We start from the raw sequence: 17,448 nt of genomic DNA on the forward strand, positions 1-17,448 counted from the left end.
GAAAGCAGCCCGGAGTAGACTCATGGTCTGGAAAGTGTTTTCTGTATTTTACTCGTATAGCACCTCATCAGCGAAACCTTACGGAGGACTCAACCTCCGTTTCCAGAGCCTTCTGAATCCTGGTCCAACCATTTCAATGTACCTCACTTCGTCTGATCCTCTGAACAGGGCTGGCAGCTACTCGGGGCTGGAGTCGGATTCCAGTACCTACCACAGTGCTGGCACAGGACAGTAGCTAAGTAAATGTTTACTGCCTCAGTGAACTGTCATCATTTTGTAGAGGAAGAAACGGGCCCAGAGAGGTTTAGGTGGCTTCCTAAGAGCGCCCAGTGACAGGCAGGGCTGGGCTTCTGGCCTATCACTTCTATTTAAAAAAAAAAAAAAATGTTTATTTTTGAGAGAGAGAGAAGCAGAAAGAGGGAGACACAGAATCCAAAACAGGCTCCAGGCTCTGAGCTCAGCATGGAGCCTGACGCGGGTCTCAAGCTCATGAGCCGTGAGATCATGACCTGAGCTGAAGTCGGATGCTTAAGTGACTGAGCCCTCTAGGCAGCCCTGGCCTATCACTTCTATTCCACCACGGAGGCCTTCCAAATCCAACTCAGTAAAGGTCAGGGGGACATTCTGCTCCTTTACAACACACCTCTGTTGAGTGTCTACCCTAAACCAGCCCTTTCTACCACTCTTCCACACTCCGCCCCTGCCTCCTCACACCCGTCGCCCTCTGCCACATTCCCTCCTTGTGACTTAGCACAATCTCTAATTATTTTATGTGTTTATTTATTTATGGTTGGCCTTCCTTGACTGGAATAGAAGCTATGTGAGGGCAGGGAGCCGGCTCAACTTTCTCGTAAGATGGGGGATATGTGGCCACTGAAACAAAAAGCCAGTGTGGTCTCAGGCACATTCAGGAAAAACGTCTAGAACCGCAGACTCCTGGTACATGTCCAGAAGATGGGAAGACAATGGGGCTGTTAGCCTGGGGGCAAAAAGACCCAGAAGACATACCAGTTCCTCTTTTCAAATGTCTAAAGGCTACAAGTGAACAGAGGCCACAGACTCGCCTTGCAGGTGCAGCAGGAAAGGCCTGAAGGGGAGGAAGTCGCAGGGGCAGGTGTGGCTTCAAGGTGCCCCTTGTTACAACTGGCGGGTACTCTCTTCCACACCGATACGGACGTGCTATGAGGGTAGCCCATGTCTATTTCATTCCTCTCTATATGTATATAGCACAGTACATGGCAGGTTTGTCAATCGATAGCTATTTGATTGGATGTATATTGTGTGAAAGGTCAATTATAGGTGGTGAGTTGTTCACTCTGCCCAGAATGTTCCGTGTCCTCACCCCCCTTCATCTGGTTGACCCCTTGCTTATCTTCCAGGTCTTCGCTTAAATTCCACCCTCATCAGAAAGAGCTTCCCTACCCCCGCTCCTGGCCTCCTGTACTCTGCCATCACAGCCTTTATGGCTATTGTATCTTATGTGATCTGCTGATTGTTTAAGACACATACTCCTCTGCCAGGAGGCAATCCGTCTTTCTCGCGTGAATGATTCCTAACAGCCCCATGAAATAGCTATTGGCATCTCCTGTAGAATATGGTCCGTGAGAACAAGGATCGATATGGAGTGGGTCGCTAAAGTAAGCGCTCAAGTTATTTCTTGAGTGAATTAACTTTACAGCTAAGGAAGCAGAAAGGCTCAGCTGAGTCAAGTAACGAGCTGACATGACACGGTGAGCAAAGAGCAGAGACTGGCTTTGAAACCAGGTGTGTGTAGCTCCAAAGCCTGGGTTTTTTCTACTACACCAAACTGCGTGAGCACAGAGCTACTGTTTAGGACCACACGCTCCGCCACAAAAGATGGGCCCCCTTGGTGAAAATGGTGGAAGGCAGAGTGGGAAGGCATGGTTCTAGCCAGGTTGACTCAGCTGTGGGCTTGAAGAGACCCAGGAGGGCACTTCACTAAGAATTCGAGAAACTTCCCAACCACGGTAACTCATGTCCAGCAGCCAACAGTGCAGTAAATGAGGGGGACGCAGCTGAGACTTCGTGCCCTTCCCTGGCCTGGTGTCAAGCAAGTGGCCGGCAGCAGGACAGAAGTCTGCAACTCCCTGCATCATCCTTCCAGATCTCAAGATGGATTAGCCCACAGCCCACCAGTGGAGCCACCTGGAGTCATGGTTAACAATCTAGACTTTGGCTCAAGACTGGTTTGGGGTCCTGTGTCTGTCACTTACTAGCAGTGTAGCAACTTTCCTGCACCTCAGTTTTCACATCTGTGAAATGTAAAGAAGAAGACGTACCCTCACAGCATGATTAGCATTAAATTGAAATGAGAGGGCGCCTGGCGGGTGGGGGGGGGGGGCTCAGTCAGTTAGGCATCTGACTCTTGATTTCTGCTCAGGTCATGATCTCATGGTTGTGGGACAGAGCCCTATGTTGGGGTCTGTGTTGGGAGTGGGGGCCCGCTTGGGATTCAGTCTCTCCTTCTCCCTCTGTTCCTCCCCATCTCATGCTCTCTCAAAAAGAAATGATTACATTAAAATGTAAATTTTAAAAAGACCGTGTATACACATAGCCTATATCAAAGAGGGGCACAAAAACTGGGACCTACTATTAGTATCATTTCCAATTTACTCCAAGCCTCATACCTTCTACTGTATAATCTGTGCGAGGTACTTCCTATTAAGGATGTCCTGATGTTAAAAACATCTATACCTTCATCTCTCTCTCTCTCTCTCTCTCTTTTTAACGTAAACTCTAATGCCAAGATGGGGCTTGAACTCCAGACCCTGAGATCGAGAGTCACATGCTCTCCCAACTGAGCCAGCCAGGTGCCCCTCTACTTTCATCTCTTTACACTCCTGCACTGGGTCCAGTTAACAAATGTACTTGCCCAAATCAAATGGCGGGTTTTATCTGTGAATCAGAAAACATGGGTTTGTTCTGGAAAAGAGATGTGGGGTGTAGGCCCACCGTGCGTGTCTCTCACTGGACCATGAAGAAGAAAGCTGGCAACAAAACACAGTACTAGTGTGGTTTGTGCCTTGACTAGACAAAGTTGCTGTCGATAAACTCGAAACTATGAAACCACTCATGTACAAAAAGAAAGACGTATCTTTCACGTGGAAAAAGGATGATTTGCGTGATCGTGCTTGCCACCAAACTCCCTTTCTACCTAACCAGATACAGAATCTACTCTTGCCAAATAATGGAACTAACATTTTCGCGACGTTATCCATTACCAAGCTAACAGGCTACAAATCAATGTGACAGAATATGACTGCTCCGAGTCTTATTTCTTAAATGATTCAATCGTGACCATAAGCAACTACGTCCAGCCTTACCCATAAGCCGCCACCCCCCCCCCCCCAAACTGGCAACCCCATAGATTATGTTCTGGTAGGTTCTGTTTGTCTTTCCCACTTTCCCCGTAGGTGTATAGGTAGAAAAATAAATGAAGTCAGTACTCTTTACTTCTCACTTGAATAAACGGTGACTCAAATACGGCGACTGGTTATTTGCAAGGCTATAATTTTTTTTAATGACAGATTTTCCTAAAAGAAACCACGATAACATCTGTCCAAGTACTCCAAGGGAAAACAAAAAATACATACAGATTAAGTCTATTTCTTTAACAGCACATTGCCAAACACAGATGAGGATAAATGCCAAGGAACCTTACAAAATAACTTGAAAAGATGCAATGTTGGAGTCATTCAAACGTGTAGGGCTCACAAAGAACAGAACGGCAAGTCCGAGAGCAGCTCTACTTGTGTGTGATGGTAACTCAGACTGTCCTTCATTCAAGTTCACTCGGGTGTCTAAAACCAATGGGTATGAGAGCACAGTTTGTGTTTTCTTCTTTGCTTGGAGATGTGCACACAGATTAGAGGAGAGGAGAATCTTCCAGATGCTGACATAAGCACAGAAGGCCTGGTCCCCCCCTGATACGGTACGAAGGCAGATTCAGGTGACTCAAGCTGTATCGGTTTCCCTAAGAAAAGGTGTGACGCATGCTGAAAGAGACGAGTTACTGAATTTGTCATGCTAAGTATTTACAGCCATTTTCATAAAGTGAGCTCAGTAAACTGACAGAATAAAAAAGGTCGTTGTTAATTTTTTCGTATAACCTTTTACAACTCGAATAACTTGGTGGGTAAGTGACGCTGAAGTTCAAAGCCTCTCAAACACACGTTAACGAGAAATTAGAGACTGCACAAAGAGGCACACATCATATAAAACGCACACTTCACGGGGTTCCTGCATAGCAGGAAAGTCGCTACCACTACGTAACAAATGGCCATGCCAACAGTTAGAGCTGCCACTCAAGGGCACGACAGGACAATTCCCTTAACATCTCCAGGAGTGTTTGCAACAGTACAGATACCTCAGGGAGAATGAGTACATATTTTGTTTGGAAAGATATTTTTTTTGGTTGAACAATTTTAACATCAGGTAAACAAATCAATTTTGTAAATTGGGTAAAATTTAAGGCAATGCTACTCAGACCTGAAGGGGGAAAGACCCACAAAATTCCTATTTTTCTTCTGAAACATTAACAGGTCAGGATCAACATCAGAGGGTAACCCCCTTCTAGGCATTCGACGCACCTGTGGGTGTTTCTGGCATTACAAAATAGAATCGACTTTCATTCTCTTGATAGGAAATGGGAGGTTGCTACGTACTCTTCCTTGAAAACTATAAAAAAACAAAACAAAAAACCCCACACCCACACACACCCGCGCACCACACACACTCCCACACACGGCAGCTTGGACATTCCATATTAAAAAGTAACATGAAAACAAAGATAACTACAGCCGGTGCACGTAAAGCAGCCGCTGTCCTGATGCTCAGCTCTCCAGGCCAGCGCGGCGCTTCACGACGGACTTTGATGTAGTGTGGGGACGATCGTGGAGTCATAAATTAACTTTTAACATCAACTACAGACTAACGAAGGACAATTAGACACAGTAAGTTCAAAAATTTTACATTTTGCTCCTGTTTGGCTGCTAAAGAGCAGCGATTTAAACTGATATAAAACCACGTGACCACAACGCTTGCTATACAGATAAAGTTCATGATCAAAAAGTAAGCAGCAACTGAGTTTCTTATTTAAACTTAATCTGGTATTGAATATTTACACATTCAGGAAGAGAGGTCTCCGAAACACCGACCCTCTCTCCCTTCTCCTCTCCTGCGCTCTGCTGCGGCCCCTGCCGATGGGAACCTGTGCCCCGGACCATGTACACCTGTACTTTCGGCTCAGCAGGCCGGACGACACAACTCCTATCCATGGTCTGGGTCTGGGAGAAAAGTAATGAAGTCTTGGATGGCATCTGTAGCCCTTCTTTTCCAAACACCAGTGTCAGTGAATCTGTTCTTTCACAGCGGAGGGAGGGGAGGGCCTCCCCGTCCCCCACTTCACTCCCAAGACCAACGGGGCAAGATCTGAACACCGTCAGCTTCTGATGCCACAACAGGCCACCGGAGAAAAAGGAAAGAGAAAGGTCACGACCAAGGCGGGAGCAATGAACACGTGCTTGTTTCCCAACAAAGGAACCTCTCCTCCCTGGGCTTCCCCAGAAATAACACTCCCTTTCCTCTCCCACAAAACAAAATTAATGCACTACACAAGAACTTGGTACTCTGGTTAAGTATCGGGCAAGTGTAAGAAAGAGTACATCTGTCACTTTTTATACTTTAACTGAGACATAAAGCTAACGGAACACACAACATCACTGTGAAAATAACTTTTTTCTAAAACGGATCCAATCTACATAGTGCAGCCAATGAAACATAAAAGAAGAGTTTGTTCACAATCTGCCTTGTACAGGATATTTATATTCTCTCGATGCTCTAGAAGGAGCATTTATATAGCTTAAACATTCAGAGACATGCACGGGGACTTTTTAGGTAGTACAAATTTCTTCACAATCACATGTGCAAATTTTACAAATCACTAAGTGAGTATTAGTAAGCTTAGGCCGGACTGTGTCTCGTATTATCTAACAGATTTAGTGGGGGTTCAGAATCATCCATGGGAAGAACCAAGCGTGTTCCCCGAATGACCAGTTCGTGGTCCCCAAATGAGAGCTCCCGGTCCAAGGCATCTTCAGAACTATTTCCCATAAACCTCCTAGGGGCACCGGATGCTCCTGATTCGGTGTTCACAGTCGAATCCCCATACGTCAAACTAATATCACCATCGTTGAGAATAAGATCGGAGTCATCGTCTTTCAGCTGCTCCTGGTTCTAAATGCAAATAAAATAAGTCTTAAGAGTTGCTGTGTGACTCAAGAAACATTTTCAGCAGAAGAAATTTCAAGGATTCCCTATTTAGAACCCTTCAGGGCTAGCCTGCCGCCTTCAGGAGAAAAGCCTACAGTCCTTACCTTCGCTTCAAGACACCTTGGTACTTGGGCCCCTCACGCCCCACTGCGTCTGCTTCACCCACTCCAACCGCACCAATGCGTGCCTGCCACGTAAACTGCTGACAGGTGCCCCAATCGCTCGTGCCTCCCTGACCTCCCGTCTCTTCTGTCTTCCTTCCGGTGACTAGGGCCTGCTTATCACTGCCGTCTCAGCTTAAAACAAAGTCCCTTCCTGCGAGAAGTCTTCCTTGATCGTGCGAAGCGGGCTTAGGTGTGCCTCGTGTGTGCCCTCCCGGCATCTTGTACTTCGCCCTCTCCCTGCGGCGGCCTCTGCCCGGGGACCAGCGCCGTGTGTGTGCCGGTCTGCTCTGCACTAGCCTCCCATACTAGCCTCTGAGCCCCGTCTCTGCCCCCGTCCAGCCACCTGACAGCTCAGGGCACACAGAGAGTACTCTCCAAATGTTACTTCAATGGATTATTGAGTGGATTTCTAAAAGTGAAGCTTTTACTTCTGTATTAGCAATGCCTAGTAATAGAATAACCCCCAAATACGCTGAACCCTCATTGTGTACTTGTCTCCCAGCTCAATAAGCCTTGCTTCTAATGGAGACTTTGTGTGGCCAAAAAAGTATAATTAATTAAAGGGGGGAAAATCAAGTATATATATAACACCATTTTGGTAAATAAAAATATGTACTTGTGCATAGGCTGACAGAAACAGCATACAGCCAGCTCTTCTAAGCTTTTTTCTAAGTTTGAAAATGTTAAATTTGCCTAAGATAGACTGAGGAGACTATTAGACACAAATTTAAAACATTTTTAATTTGCTGTTGGTGGAGATCTGCCTACTCAAAGATACGTGAATCGAAACCCATGGGTCGTCTGGGTGGCTCAGTCAGTGAAGTGTCTGACTTCAGCTCAGGTCACGAGCTCATGGTTCATGGGTTCGAGCCCCGCGTCAGGTTCTGTGCTGACAGCTAGCTCAGAGCCTGGAGCCTGCTTCGGATTCTGTGTCTCCCTCTCTCTGACCCTCCCCTGCTCACTTGCTCTCTCTCTCTCTCTCTCTTTGAAATAGGTTAAACAAACAAACAAATCCATTCCACCAACCATGACCCCTTCTGCCCAATGCAGCTGGAAAGCTGTCTGGCCAGTGTCTACCCCTTCACTAAGCGATACAGCAAAGCTCTGTGCGCCTTCACACACCAGCGGGGCTCTTCAGCACCTTCTAAGGTCTTTATTGAGTTTGAGGTTTGGGGCACCATCTATCACATTTTTAAATGCCTTTTGCCCCAGCAACTTAACGTTTAAAATCTATTTTATATGCCTTTATATACACTTGGATAAACTCATATGTACAAGAATGTTTACCATAACAGGGGAGGCAGGAAGGAATAAATGCTCCTTGCCTTCCTCAAAAAAAAAAAAAAAAAAAAAAAGACTGTTTACTATAAACATCATTTGTAATAACGAAGAAAGGAAAGGAACCGACTTAAAGGTCTGTCTGCAGGCGGCCGATTACATCAATGCTGGCACAACCTCTACGCAGCCATGAGTGAAGAGAAGGTGATGGGTCTCATGAAGCCATCGAAAGGTGGCCACAATGTATCACTAAGTGAACAACCCAAGCAGCAGGACGATGCAATTGTGATCTCATTTGTGTAAACCGGTAACAAAGCCACAGGCGCAGGTCCAAGTTTGTGCAGATAAAGTAGATCAGGAAGTACACACAACAAATCCTTCATAAAGCCCGCTTCTGGGGGACGGATGTGGGAGGCGGAGGGGGCTTTGATTTGGCCCCAAGTATGTTAACTTTTATAACTAAAAAAGTAGTTGAGGACAATGAAAAATAACATTAGCAGTGTTATGGTTGTGAAGGGTTACATTACATCCCTCCCAAAGATGTCAGAATCCTAACCCTGAGTCCCTGTGAATGTGACATTATATGGGCACAGGGTCTTTTCAGATGGTCACACTAAGATGAGGTCATTAGTGTGGGCCCTGATCCCATAGGACTGGTGGGTGTCCTTAAAAATGGGGAAATCTGGTCACACACACACACACACACACACACCATCACATGCCAATTAGGACAGAGATCTCTGGAATGCATCTGTCAGAAATGTACACAGACTGAGCGGAACACAAGGCTGGAGGGCAGCCCTTCTGTGTCCCACATGCCATGGAGGAGGTCGTAGGGAGCCGAAGGTGCGTGTCTACACTGCCTCGCCTCTCTACTACGGTGTTGCCTCACAGAGGTCAAGTCGGTGGGTTTGTTAATGCAGGCACTTTGATGCCACCAATTATTTTCGAAGGGCTGAGTTAGAAGCAAAGATTTATTGTTGTTTTTTAAAGAACTTGAAAAATAAGATGCTCATATTTTCAAATAAAGGCTGGTTAGCATTTGTCATTTGTCTCTGTGCTGCAACACTTGCCGCACCACCAATCGTATGTTGGCAGCTAAGGAAGGGAGTGCGGAATCTAGATTATACGTGGATACGCTCACGCCTCCTGTCATTGCACAACACGGGTAGATAAACGCTCGCTGACACCCGAAAGCTGGCAGGTCTGCAGTACGAGGCCATCTGCCGCACTTGAGGGACAGGACACACTGCTGCGTCAATCCTCTCACCACGTCTGCGGCTGCTCTAATTCACGGGGGAAAACACAGCACGTCTAGTACCGAGCTCAGGCCACACACATGGCAGCTCCGTGAAAACCAGCACCGAAACAGAATTATTTACTAAAATCACGGACAGGAAGATGAGGTAACACGCGGTTATCTGTGTTTCAAAGACTGTGAATTGGAGCTACGGCTTTCGGTGTCTTTTCGGGCTGAGCAAACTACACTTGAGGCCCTCTCGTGCCTTCTGTACCTCAAAGGCAGGCAAAGCGAAATCAAACCGGCGACCCATCCACAGAGCAGATGAATTTAACTTCATGAAGAACTCAGCTTTGGGATAAAGCCAACTTACCTCATAGGCTTGGGGGCTGGTCAGGCACCTCGCGATGGGCCCGCAGCAGGCAGGGAGTGTGGTGGTGAGGGGGGGCCCGCTGTGCGTCAGCAGAGGCTTCAGGTAGCTGTGCCGGTTAAGGAAGAGCCGCGTTCCTGTCGTCACGAATTCAAAAGAGCCACCCATCTGATCACAACCGCCCTCACTGCGCACATGCCACTTCCGAGGAGAGCAAAGGGCTTTCGCCCATGTCGCTCGTTTCATCACCGTATTATGTCCGTGAGATACAAAGGAGAGTTTGTCACGACCTCTGATTCGCAGAAATGGAAACCAAGGCTCAGAGAAATCAAGGATCTGCCTAAAGTCACACAATGAAGCAAAGGGAAAGACTAGTACACAAACCCAGACTGGTTTGATTCCAAGTGCCATTTCCATGGCGTCCTAGTGTGCCTTTCTGATCTTACTAAACCCAAAGGGAAGGCAAAATCACTCTCAATTTCGTACTGAAGGAGATATGCTAAAAAAGTAGAGCGGTAAGGGGCAGAAAAAAGATGAAATATCCCGGTCACAGAATAAGTAACAAAACTGGTTTTAATCATTTATTGTGAGTTCAGCTGGCCTCTTGAATGAGTTGAAACTTAGTATCAAAGGAAATCCAATTCTAAAAATGTTTTAAAAAGGATGTATTAGGAGTTCCTCTATCACAGACCCTCATTTCAGTATTCACTCATTCTCAAAAAATAAAAAGACATGGTAACATATGTGATACTCAGAAGAAAACAAGAGGGAATCTTAAGAAAACGTAGAGAGAATGGAAGAAAGACACATACACATACTCATGAGAAGTGAGGAATAGTCTGGGCATCTGGGTGGCTCAGTCAGTTAAGCGTCTGACTCTTGACTTTGGCTCAGGTCATGATTTCACAGTTCGTGAGTTCAAGCCCCACATTGCAGAGCCTGCTGGGAATTCTCTTTCTCCCTCTCTCTCTCTCTGCTCCTCCCCTGCTCATTCTCTCTCCCAAAATAAATAAATATAAATTTTAAAAATGAGGGAATAGTCCCATATCTATTAAAGAAATGAAAAACCTTCTCATATAAAATACTCCAGGGCCCAGGTGCCCTCACCAGTAAAATCTCCCCAGCATTTAAGGAAGAAACCCCACCCATCCTCCAGAAAATAGAAAAAGAGAAAAATTCTACCCCCTTCATTTTGTTAAACCAACATTATCTTGTTACAGATACTTGACAGGGACATTAAGACAAAAAACCCCACAAGCCAGTATCACTCATGAAAACAGACACAAAAGATGAGTACACTAAATCCAGTGGCACACACGGGATAACTAATAAACATAAAAAAACACAAACAGAGAAAATCAGCATAATGACAGATTAAAAGAGAAAAAGCAAATACATGATCATCTCATTTGATGCAGAAAACTCATCTGATAATATTCAATACCTGAAGTTATGATAAAAACTCTTGGCAAACTAGAAATAGAAGGGGGTATTCTTAATTTGACAAAGGCTATCTCAAAAACCTACAGCTAACATCATACTTAATGGTGAAATATTGAAAAATTTCCTCCTGAGGTCAGGAATAAGACAAAAATGTCCACTATCATCACTTACATTCAACTTTGTACTGGAGACGTCCAGCCAGTGTAGTAAGATACAAAAAAAAAATATATATATATATATATATGTGGAATTAGAAAAGACAAAATATATAAAACGCTATTATTTACTTGATTTTATGAACCATAAATCAAAAAGAATCTATAAACCATTCGATAATAAGTGAACTTAACAAGATTGCTGAATACAAAGTCAATATATAAAAATTCCAATCACATACCTACATATTAAGAGAAAATGAGTAGAAAATAAACACCATTTGCAATAGCATCAAATACTTTGGGGTAATAAATATAATGAAAGATGTGCAAGACTTGTCACTGAAAACTATTAAAACATTAATGAGAGAAATTAAAGATTTAAATGAATGGAGGGATATAGTGTGTTCACAAATTGGAAGACTCAATATTATTAAGAGGTCAGTTCTCTCCAGATTCATCTACTGACTTAATATGAAGCCAAAAGAACTGCCAGTGGGTGTTCTGAGTGAATGAGTGTGAGTGTGAGTGTGTGTGAGTGTGTGTGTGTGTGTGTGTGTGTGTTTGGAAAGTGGCAAGCTGTCTCTAAAATTTAGATGAACATGCAGTGAACCTAAAATAGCCAAGGCAATACTAAGGAATAACAAACCTGTAGGATTTCCCTTATCGGATAGCAAGATTTATTACAAAGTTCAATAATTAACAGAGTGCGGTATTAATGTGAAAAAATGGCAAAAAGGAAAAGAAAGTCCAGAGGCAGACCTCCACTTACATGCCCACGTGATTTACAACTAAGGGTCCAATGCAGTTCAGTGGATTAAGGACAGCATTTTCAATACATGGTGCTGGGTCAACTAAACTCTCATACGGGGGGAGAAAAGTAGGTCGTGACCCGTACCTCACAACCACACACAAAAATTAACTTGCGGTGGATCGGAGACTTAAAATGTGACAGCTAAGACAATCACTTTTAGAAGAAAACACAGGACCTTGGGATATACAAGATTTATCAAGACACAAAAGCACTAACCAAAAGAAGAGAGTAATAAGGCAAACCTCATTAAAATGCAGAATTTCTGGTTCTCACAAGATAGGATGGAGAAAATGAAAAGGTGAGCTACAGACGTGGAGAAGATATTCACCGTGCATGTGATCAACAAAGAACCCAATTCAGGAATGAGAAAGGACAAGTTAATGAGGAAAAGATAAGACGACTCAATTAAATAATGGGCAAAAGAACTAAGCAGACATACTTCATAAAAAACGACATCCAAATAGCCAATAAACATATGAAGGGATGTGTGGCCTTGCTGGCCATCAGAGAACTGCAAATTCAACCACATGCAGTATCGCTACACACCCACTGCAATGGCTAACATTTAAAAGGCTGATGAAAGATCAAGTTTTGGTGGAGGTGTGGGGCAGCCGGCACTCCCTTAGGTTGCTGGTGGGAGGGGCAATCAGTTCCAGCCACTCTGGAAAAGTGGCTGGCAAGATCTTGTCAAGTTCAACAATACACCTGGCCTAAATTTTTCTCCCACGTCTATGCCCAAGAGAAATGAGTGCCGATGTCCACCACAAGATGCGCACGCACACAGAGGTTTGACTTTGTTTGTAACAGCCCAGGGCGAGAAACGCCCCAACTGCTTCTCAACAGAGGAATGGTAGGAGGGAAAAAAAACAACTGCAGTGTATTCACCCTGTGGACCACCACACAATAATGAACAAGAATGAATCATGGGCACAGGCAACAGTATGGGTAAATTACATGCTGCTACATGAAAAGAAGCAAATAATATGTAATACAGGATTTCATTTAGATGAAGATGAAAACCCATGTTGCTACAAATCAGAATAGTGGCTGCCCTTTGGGGGGGGTGCAGGGAAGGCACTACTGACTGTAAGGGAACATGGGCCAGCTTCTGGGGTGCTGGAGATGTTTTAGGTGTCTTTAATTTTTTAAAAGTTTATTTATTTATTTTGAGGGAGGAAGGGGGGAGACAGAGAGAGAGAGAGAGAGAGAGATGGAGATCACAAGCAGGAAAGGGGTAGAGAGAGAGGGAGAGAATTTCAAGCAGGCTCTACACTGTCAGCACAGAGCCCAATGCGGGGCTCAAACCCATGAACGAGGAGATCATGGCCTGAGCCGAAACCAAGAGTCGGGCGTTTAGCCAACTGAGAGCCACCCAGGCGCCCCATATCTTCAGATGGGTAGCAAGCACACTGGCATATACACAGGGCACGAGCTAAAGATTCAGATATATTATTTAAGTTACAGCTCAATTGCAACAAATAATCTGGTGACACAAAGGAACTGAGATCTAGAGTGATGAATGATTAATGCTACTAGGGGACTAGGTATGACAATTACTGGGTTTTAGTCTAGTAGTACTTACAAGGGTAGTACTGAGTCAAACAAATCTTAGCGCTTACTTCTGTAAAAATACACAGAAAAATAAGCTATTATTCTACACTTTCTCTACATCAGGATTATTTGCTTTGTACATATATTATGCAGATGATGTACAAAACATTTTATTCAGGAAATATTAAACATTTTTTGTGAAATCAGAGGGATGAAAAAGCCCCAAGAGATATGGGAGTGGATTATACCCAAAATGCTGAAAATGGAGCCAAAAGTAATGATGTAATCATTAAACAATTTTAAAGAGCCAGGATCTCCTACTGAGTCTTAATACAACAGATATGATGGCATTGTTGTTCCCATACAGTAAGTTAATTTTGAGTACCTGCAAAAAGTGATTGTAAAAATCCAGCAAATAGAACATAGTAAGTAGTAGCTTCTAACGAAAAATGCCAAGTGCATTTTCCTTTTTTTTTAAGTTTATTTATTTTTGAGGAGAGGCAGAGAGGCACAGAGAGAGAGACAGAGAGAGAGAGAGAGAGAGAGAGAGAGAGAAATCCCAAGCAGGTTCCACGCTGTCAGCAGAGCCTGACATGGGGCTCAAACTCACGAACTGTAAGATCATGACCTGAGCCGAACTCACCCAGGTGCCCCCCAAGTGCATTTTTCTTAAATATTCAAGGCTTTCGTCAGAAAGTCAAAAGCAAGGTAAAAATGTTTACACGGTTGTCCCAAACTGCCTTCGGCAGAACATGAACCAGGTTTTGATTCATTTGCTAATAAGCCTCAGCTTAAAAGAACTCCATGGTCCTTTTTTCTCATTCAACTTTCAAGAGATTAATTTTAATAAATAGTAAGAGAGAAAATATGTTTTGAAAAGCATGACTTAAACAGGTCATGGAACATAACACAACCCAGAGCAGAGGTATGAAGAAGACAGTTCAGAGAGGAGAAGAAAGGGGTTTGGTGAACAGCGAAACAGTGGCACCCTTACTAGACAGGAGAATCTTCCAGGCTTCTGGAAGGTCAGGGAAAACGGGCCTGCCCCTGACTACTGAATTAGGTAAAAGACAATGACTGCTCAGTAAGTAAAGCAATATACAAGAGCGGGTCTATCATCAAGCCTCCTGAGTCCTTTCACGCAGCCAGCCTCTGCACTCACCAGTCCCTACTGGGTTCATGGGGTTTCAGGGCGACTCATCTGTGTGGGTTTCCTTTAATAGCTTTCTCCAGCTACTCCACTGAAGGGGAAAGGGAAGACCAAATGTGGGTTTTGTACTCCACTTCCAGAAGGGAATGGTCAAAACAGCTGTTCCATTAAATTGGAACTGGCCCTGCACACACTACCGCACTCCCTCCTTGGTTAAGGATACTTATGATCAAAGTTGTACCATATCCGGAAAAGCCAGGCACTCTCTGCTTTGGTGGTTCTTCTTTCATTTTCCGGAATACCCTGCAAACAGATAATAAAGAAATCAATCCATACGCTAAGATAAAAGACACATTTATTTAGAGTCATTTCTCTGTAGACTTGGAAATACAGCCTACTTCATAGACGGTACTCTCTATCATGGGTAACATCAGAAGTTTAATAGCTTGCATACTGCAGCTTTGGCATATGAAATGGAAATGTTTTTCTCAACACCTCTATTACTCAAGGCTGCCTGCTGATTTAGGAGTCTACTGTCATTTAAAAAAATCAACGTGGGATAATTTGTCCTTAAATCTGAAAGACTTACACCCACAATGTGAATTGCATCTTAAGTAGAAAACATCACATCGACATCTCTGTCTTTGGGAGTTGTTTATGGGTCCCGAAAGTAACTGGCATTTTCAAAGGTGCTACTATGTTCTTAGAACATCAGCAAAATAAAGTAGAAACACTCCATGGAGGCCTGGACTGGCCAGAAGGGAAAACGAACACAGCAAGCAGGCCTCTTCTTCTAAAATAGCTTCCAAAACCAAACTGGATCCTTGTCATGTGGTACGGTCAGCAGCAGGGGCAGTTAGGTGATCTGGTTCATCTCAGCTCTGACATGGGCTGGGTTGGACAAGTCCCTTCCCCTCTCTGGGCCTGGATTTCCTCATGTACACAGGGTGAGCGTTAGAGAATCTCAAAGGACCTTCGCAGCGTGCGTGTTCCATGGGTCTGTGCTTTTTGAAGAACACGGTTTAGATTCTGGGTTTTGGTTCTTTCCTGTCCTTCCTGGTCTAACGAAATAAATCTTCCTCTCGGGATGTATCAAAGCATATACAACATAAGGATGCCTGAGTATGGGTGTACTTCCTTTCACACCAGTACACAGAGCTTTGTGAACCTCTGTGTTTCAAGGGCAGTTAGTCTATAAATCTCATGATCCCCTCAGTCCTGAAACCTGGACGCCGACCCCCACAGGCTCCTCACTCACTGTCACGTTCCCCTCTGCCTCCCCGCGGACACACAAAATACAGACTAAACAATATAACGAACCAAGACACCCACAGGGTTTTGAGGGCAAGGGAAAAGTGGTATTTTTTTCTGTATGTCCCCAGCTGGTACTCACCTACCTGGCATTCTCTCTGCATTTCTATTTCTCCTCTGTGGTGACCGAGGTGACAGAGCAGATGAAGGCTAATGTGGATCACGACCAAGCATTTGTCTGGTGAGCTGTATGATATTTTGTTCTTGTTTGGACATGGGTGGAGGCGTTGAGGGGCTACTATCCCTTAGAAACTACCCCAAGCCGCTCAGCGTCATGGGGATTTACCCGGCCTTGTTTGTGCCAGTATTTCAAGCCCAAGAAACTACACTTGTATGGTTCTGACCACAAAAGAGGCCAAGTACTTACTATGTTACCTATGCACTCCTCACTCAACAGCTGACAAAATTAGCATTGAGGAAATGGATCTGAGAAATGTATTTTTTTTTTTGAACCACACCCTGAAGACAAATAGACCACGGCTTGTGTCAGACGGGAAAGAGAATGTGTTTTAGAAGAGATGCTTTCCCTCTTTAAAAATAGAATTTCTGTGATTCGCCATTCAATGTCTTAGGACAGAGTCACGTATTCAGTGGTGTCAGAGATCCTTATAAAGCAGATGGCGGGGCACCTAGGGGGCTCAGTCGGTTGAGTGTCTGACTCTTGATTTCGGCCCCGGTCACGATCTCACAGTTTCATGAGGTCAAGCCCCACCCTGGGCTCTGCACTAACTCTGCAGAGCCTGCTTGGGATTCATTCTCCCTCTCTCTCTCTCTGCCCTTCCCCTGCTCATGTTCTCTCTGTCTCTCTCAAAATGAATAAACTTTAAAAATTATTAAAAAAAAAAAAAAAGCAGACAGAACAGGATGGTCAGTCTCAGGCTCAGGTTCAGGGGAACAAACGAGAAATGGACACCCAGGATTAAGCAAGGTTGAGGCCCGGGGCAGGGAAGTGCCTTCTCCTGAACGGTCAGGGAAGACTGGTTGAAGGCTGCAAAGCTTCCAGGCTGTTCTCAAGGGCAGCTGCTGCTCATCCGATTTGAAAGTTACACAGGAAGAGCAGCTGGAGCGGGGCTGACATCAGACTCAAGCCCTCATGCTCAAACCAGAGTGGAAAAAGGCTCCCTGTGCCAGAGCAGTCACTTGAAAACCCAGGGACGCTTCAGGGACCGTTCCCCTCCATGGCTAAAGCCCGGAATGGCCCACAGATAGGAGAGCTGTCACCCTTGATAACCACATGTTGTCTAAAATTTGGTTGTGTCTCTATCAAGCAGTGAGAAAAGCCAGGAATGATGTCAGTTAAAAGCTGGTACAAACAGGACACGATCTAAATAACAGTGGCATGAAGTCTACAGTAGACCGTTTTCTTTCCAAACGGCTGCACATTGGACAAAAATGCTAGAGACAACACAAATGCATATTTACCAAATGTTCTTGGTCGGAATCGACACCAACCCTAAAGGAGAAACACAAAAGGCAAATGAGATCTTTGAGGCCAAGTCAAGGTCTATTTCACGTACGTACAGTGGCAGGCAGCTACTCTTCCTACCATGCCAGCTGCGGAATGGTTAATATTTGCTTGCTTCTCTCTGGTTGTTGACGCTGATTTTTTGCTCCTGCCACTTTCCTTAGCAACAGCTTAGATCCTGAGGCAGGCAGGGTCTACTAATGATTCCCTTCCTGC

General features: G+C 44.6%; 1 protein-coding gene across 2 annotated transcripts in view; it reads right to left on the reverse strand.

Annotated features, from left to right (window-relative positions):
• Nucleotides 1-3,514: 3,514 nt before the first annotated feature.
• SLC9A6 (solute carrier family 9 member A6) overlaps nucleotides 3,515-17,448 on the reverse strand; it is a 54,984-nt gene continuing 41,050 nt past the window's right edge. For both annotated transcript variants that reach the window (XM_039217141.1, XM_039217140.1), the window contains exons 15-18: nucleotides 17,190-17,220; nucleotides 14,680-14,759; nucleotides 9,347-9,452; nucleotides 3,515-6,255 (exon numbers count right to left, since the gene is read on the reverse strand). In XM_039217141.1, coding sequence (XP_039073072.1) covers nucleotides 5,983-6,255; nucleotides 9,347-9,452; nucleotides 14,680-14,759; nucleotides 17,190-17,220 — 490 coding nt within the window. In that variant the 3' untranslated portion in view covers nucleotides 3,515-5,982. The remainder of the gene's footprint in view (nucleotides 6,256-9,346; nucleotides 9,453-14,679; nucleotides 14,760-17,189; nucleotides 17,221-17,448) is intronic.

Source organism: Hyaena hyaena, unplaced genomic scaffold (assembly GCF_003009895.1).
Source record: "Hyaena hyaena isolate Hyena2069 unplaced genomic scaffold, ASM300989v1 scaffold_669, whole genome shotgun sequence".
Lineage (NCBI taxonomy): Eukaryota > Metazoa > Chordata > Mammalia > Carnivora > Hyaenidae > Hyaena > Hyaena hyaena.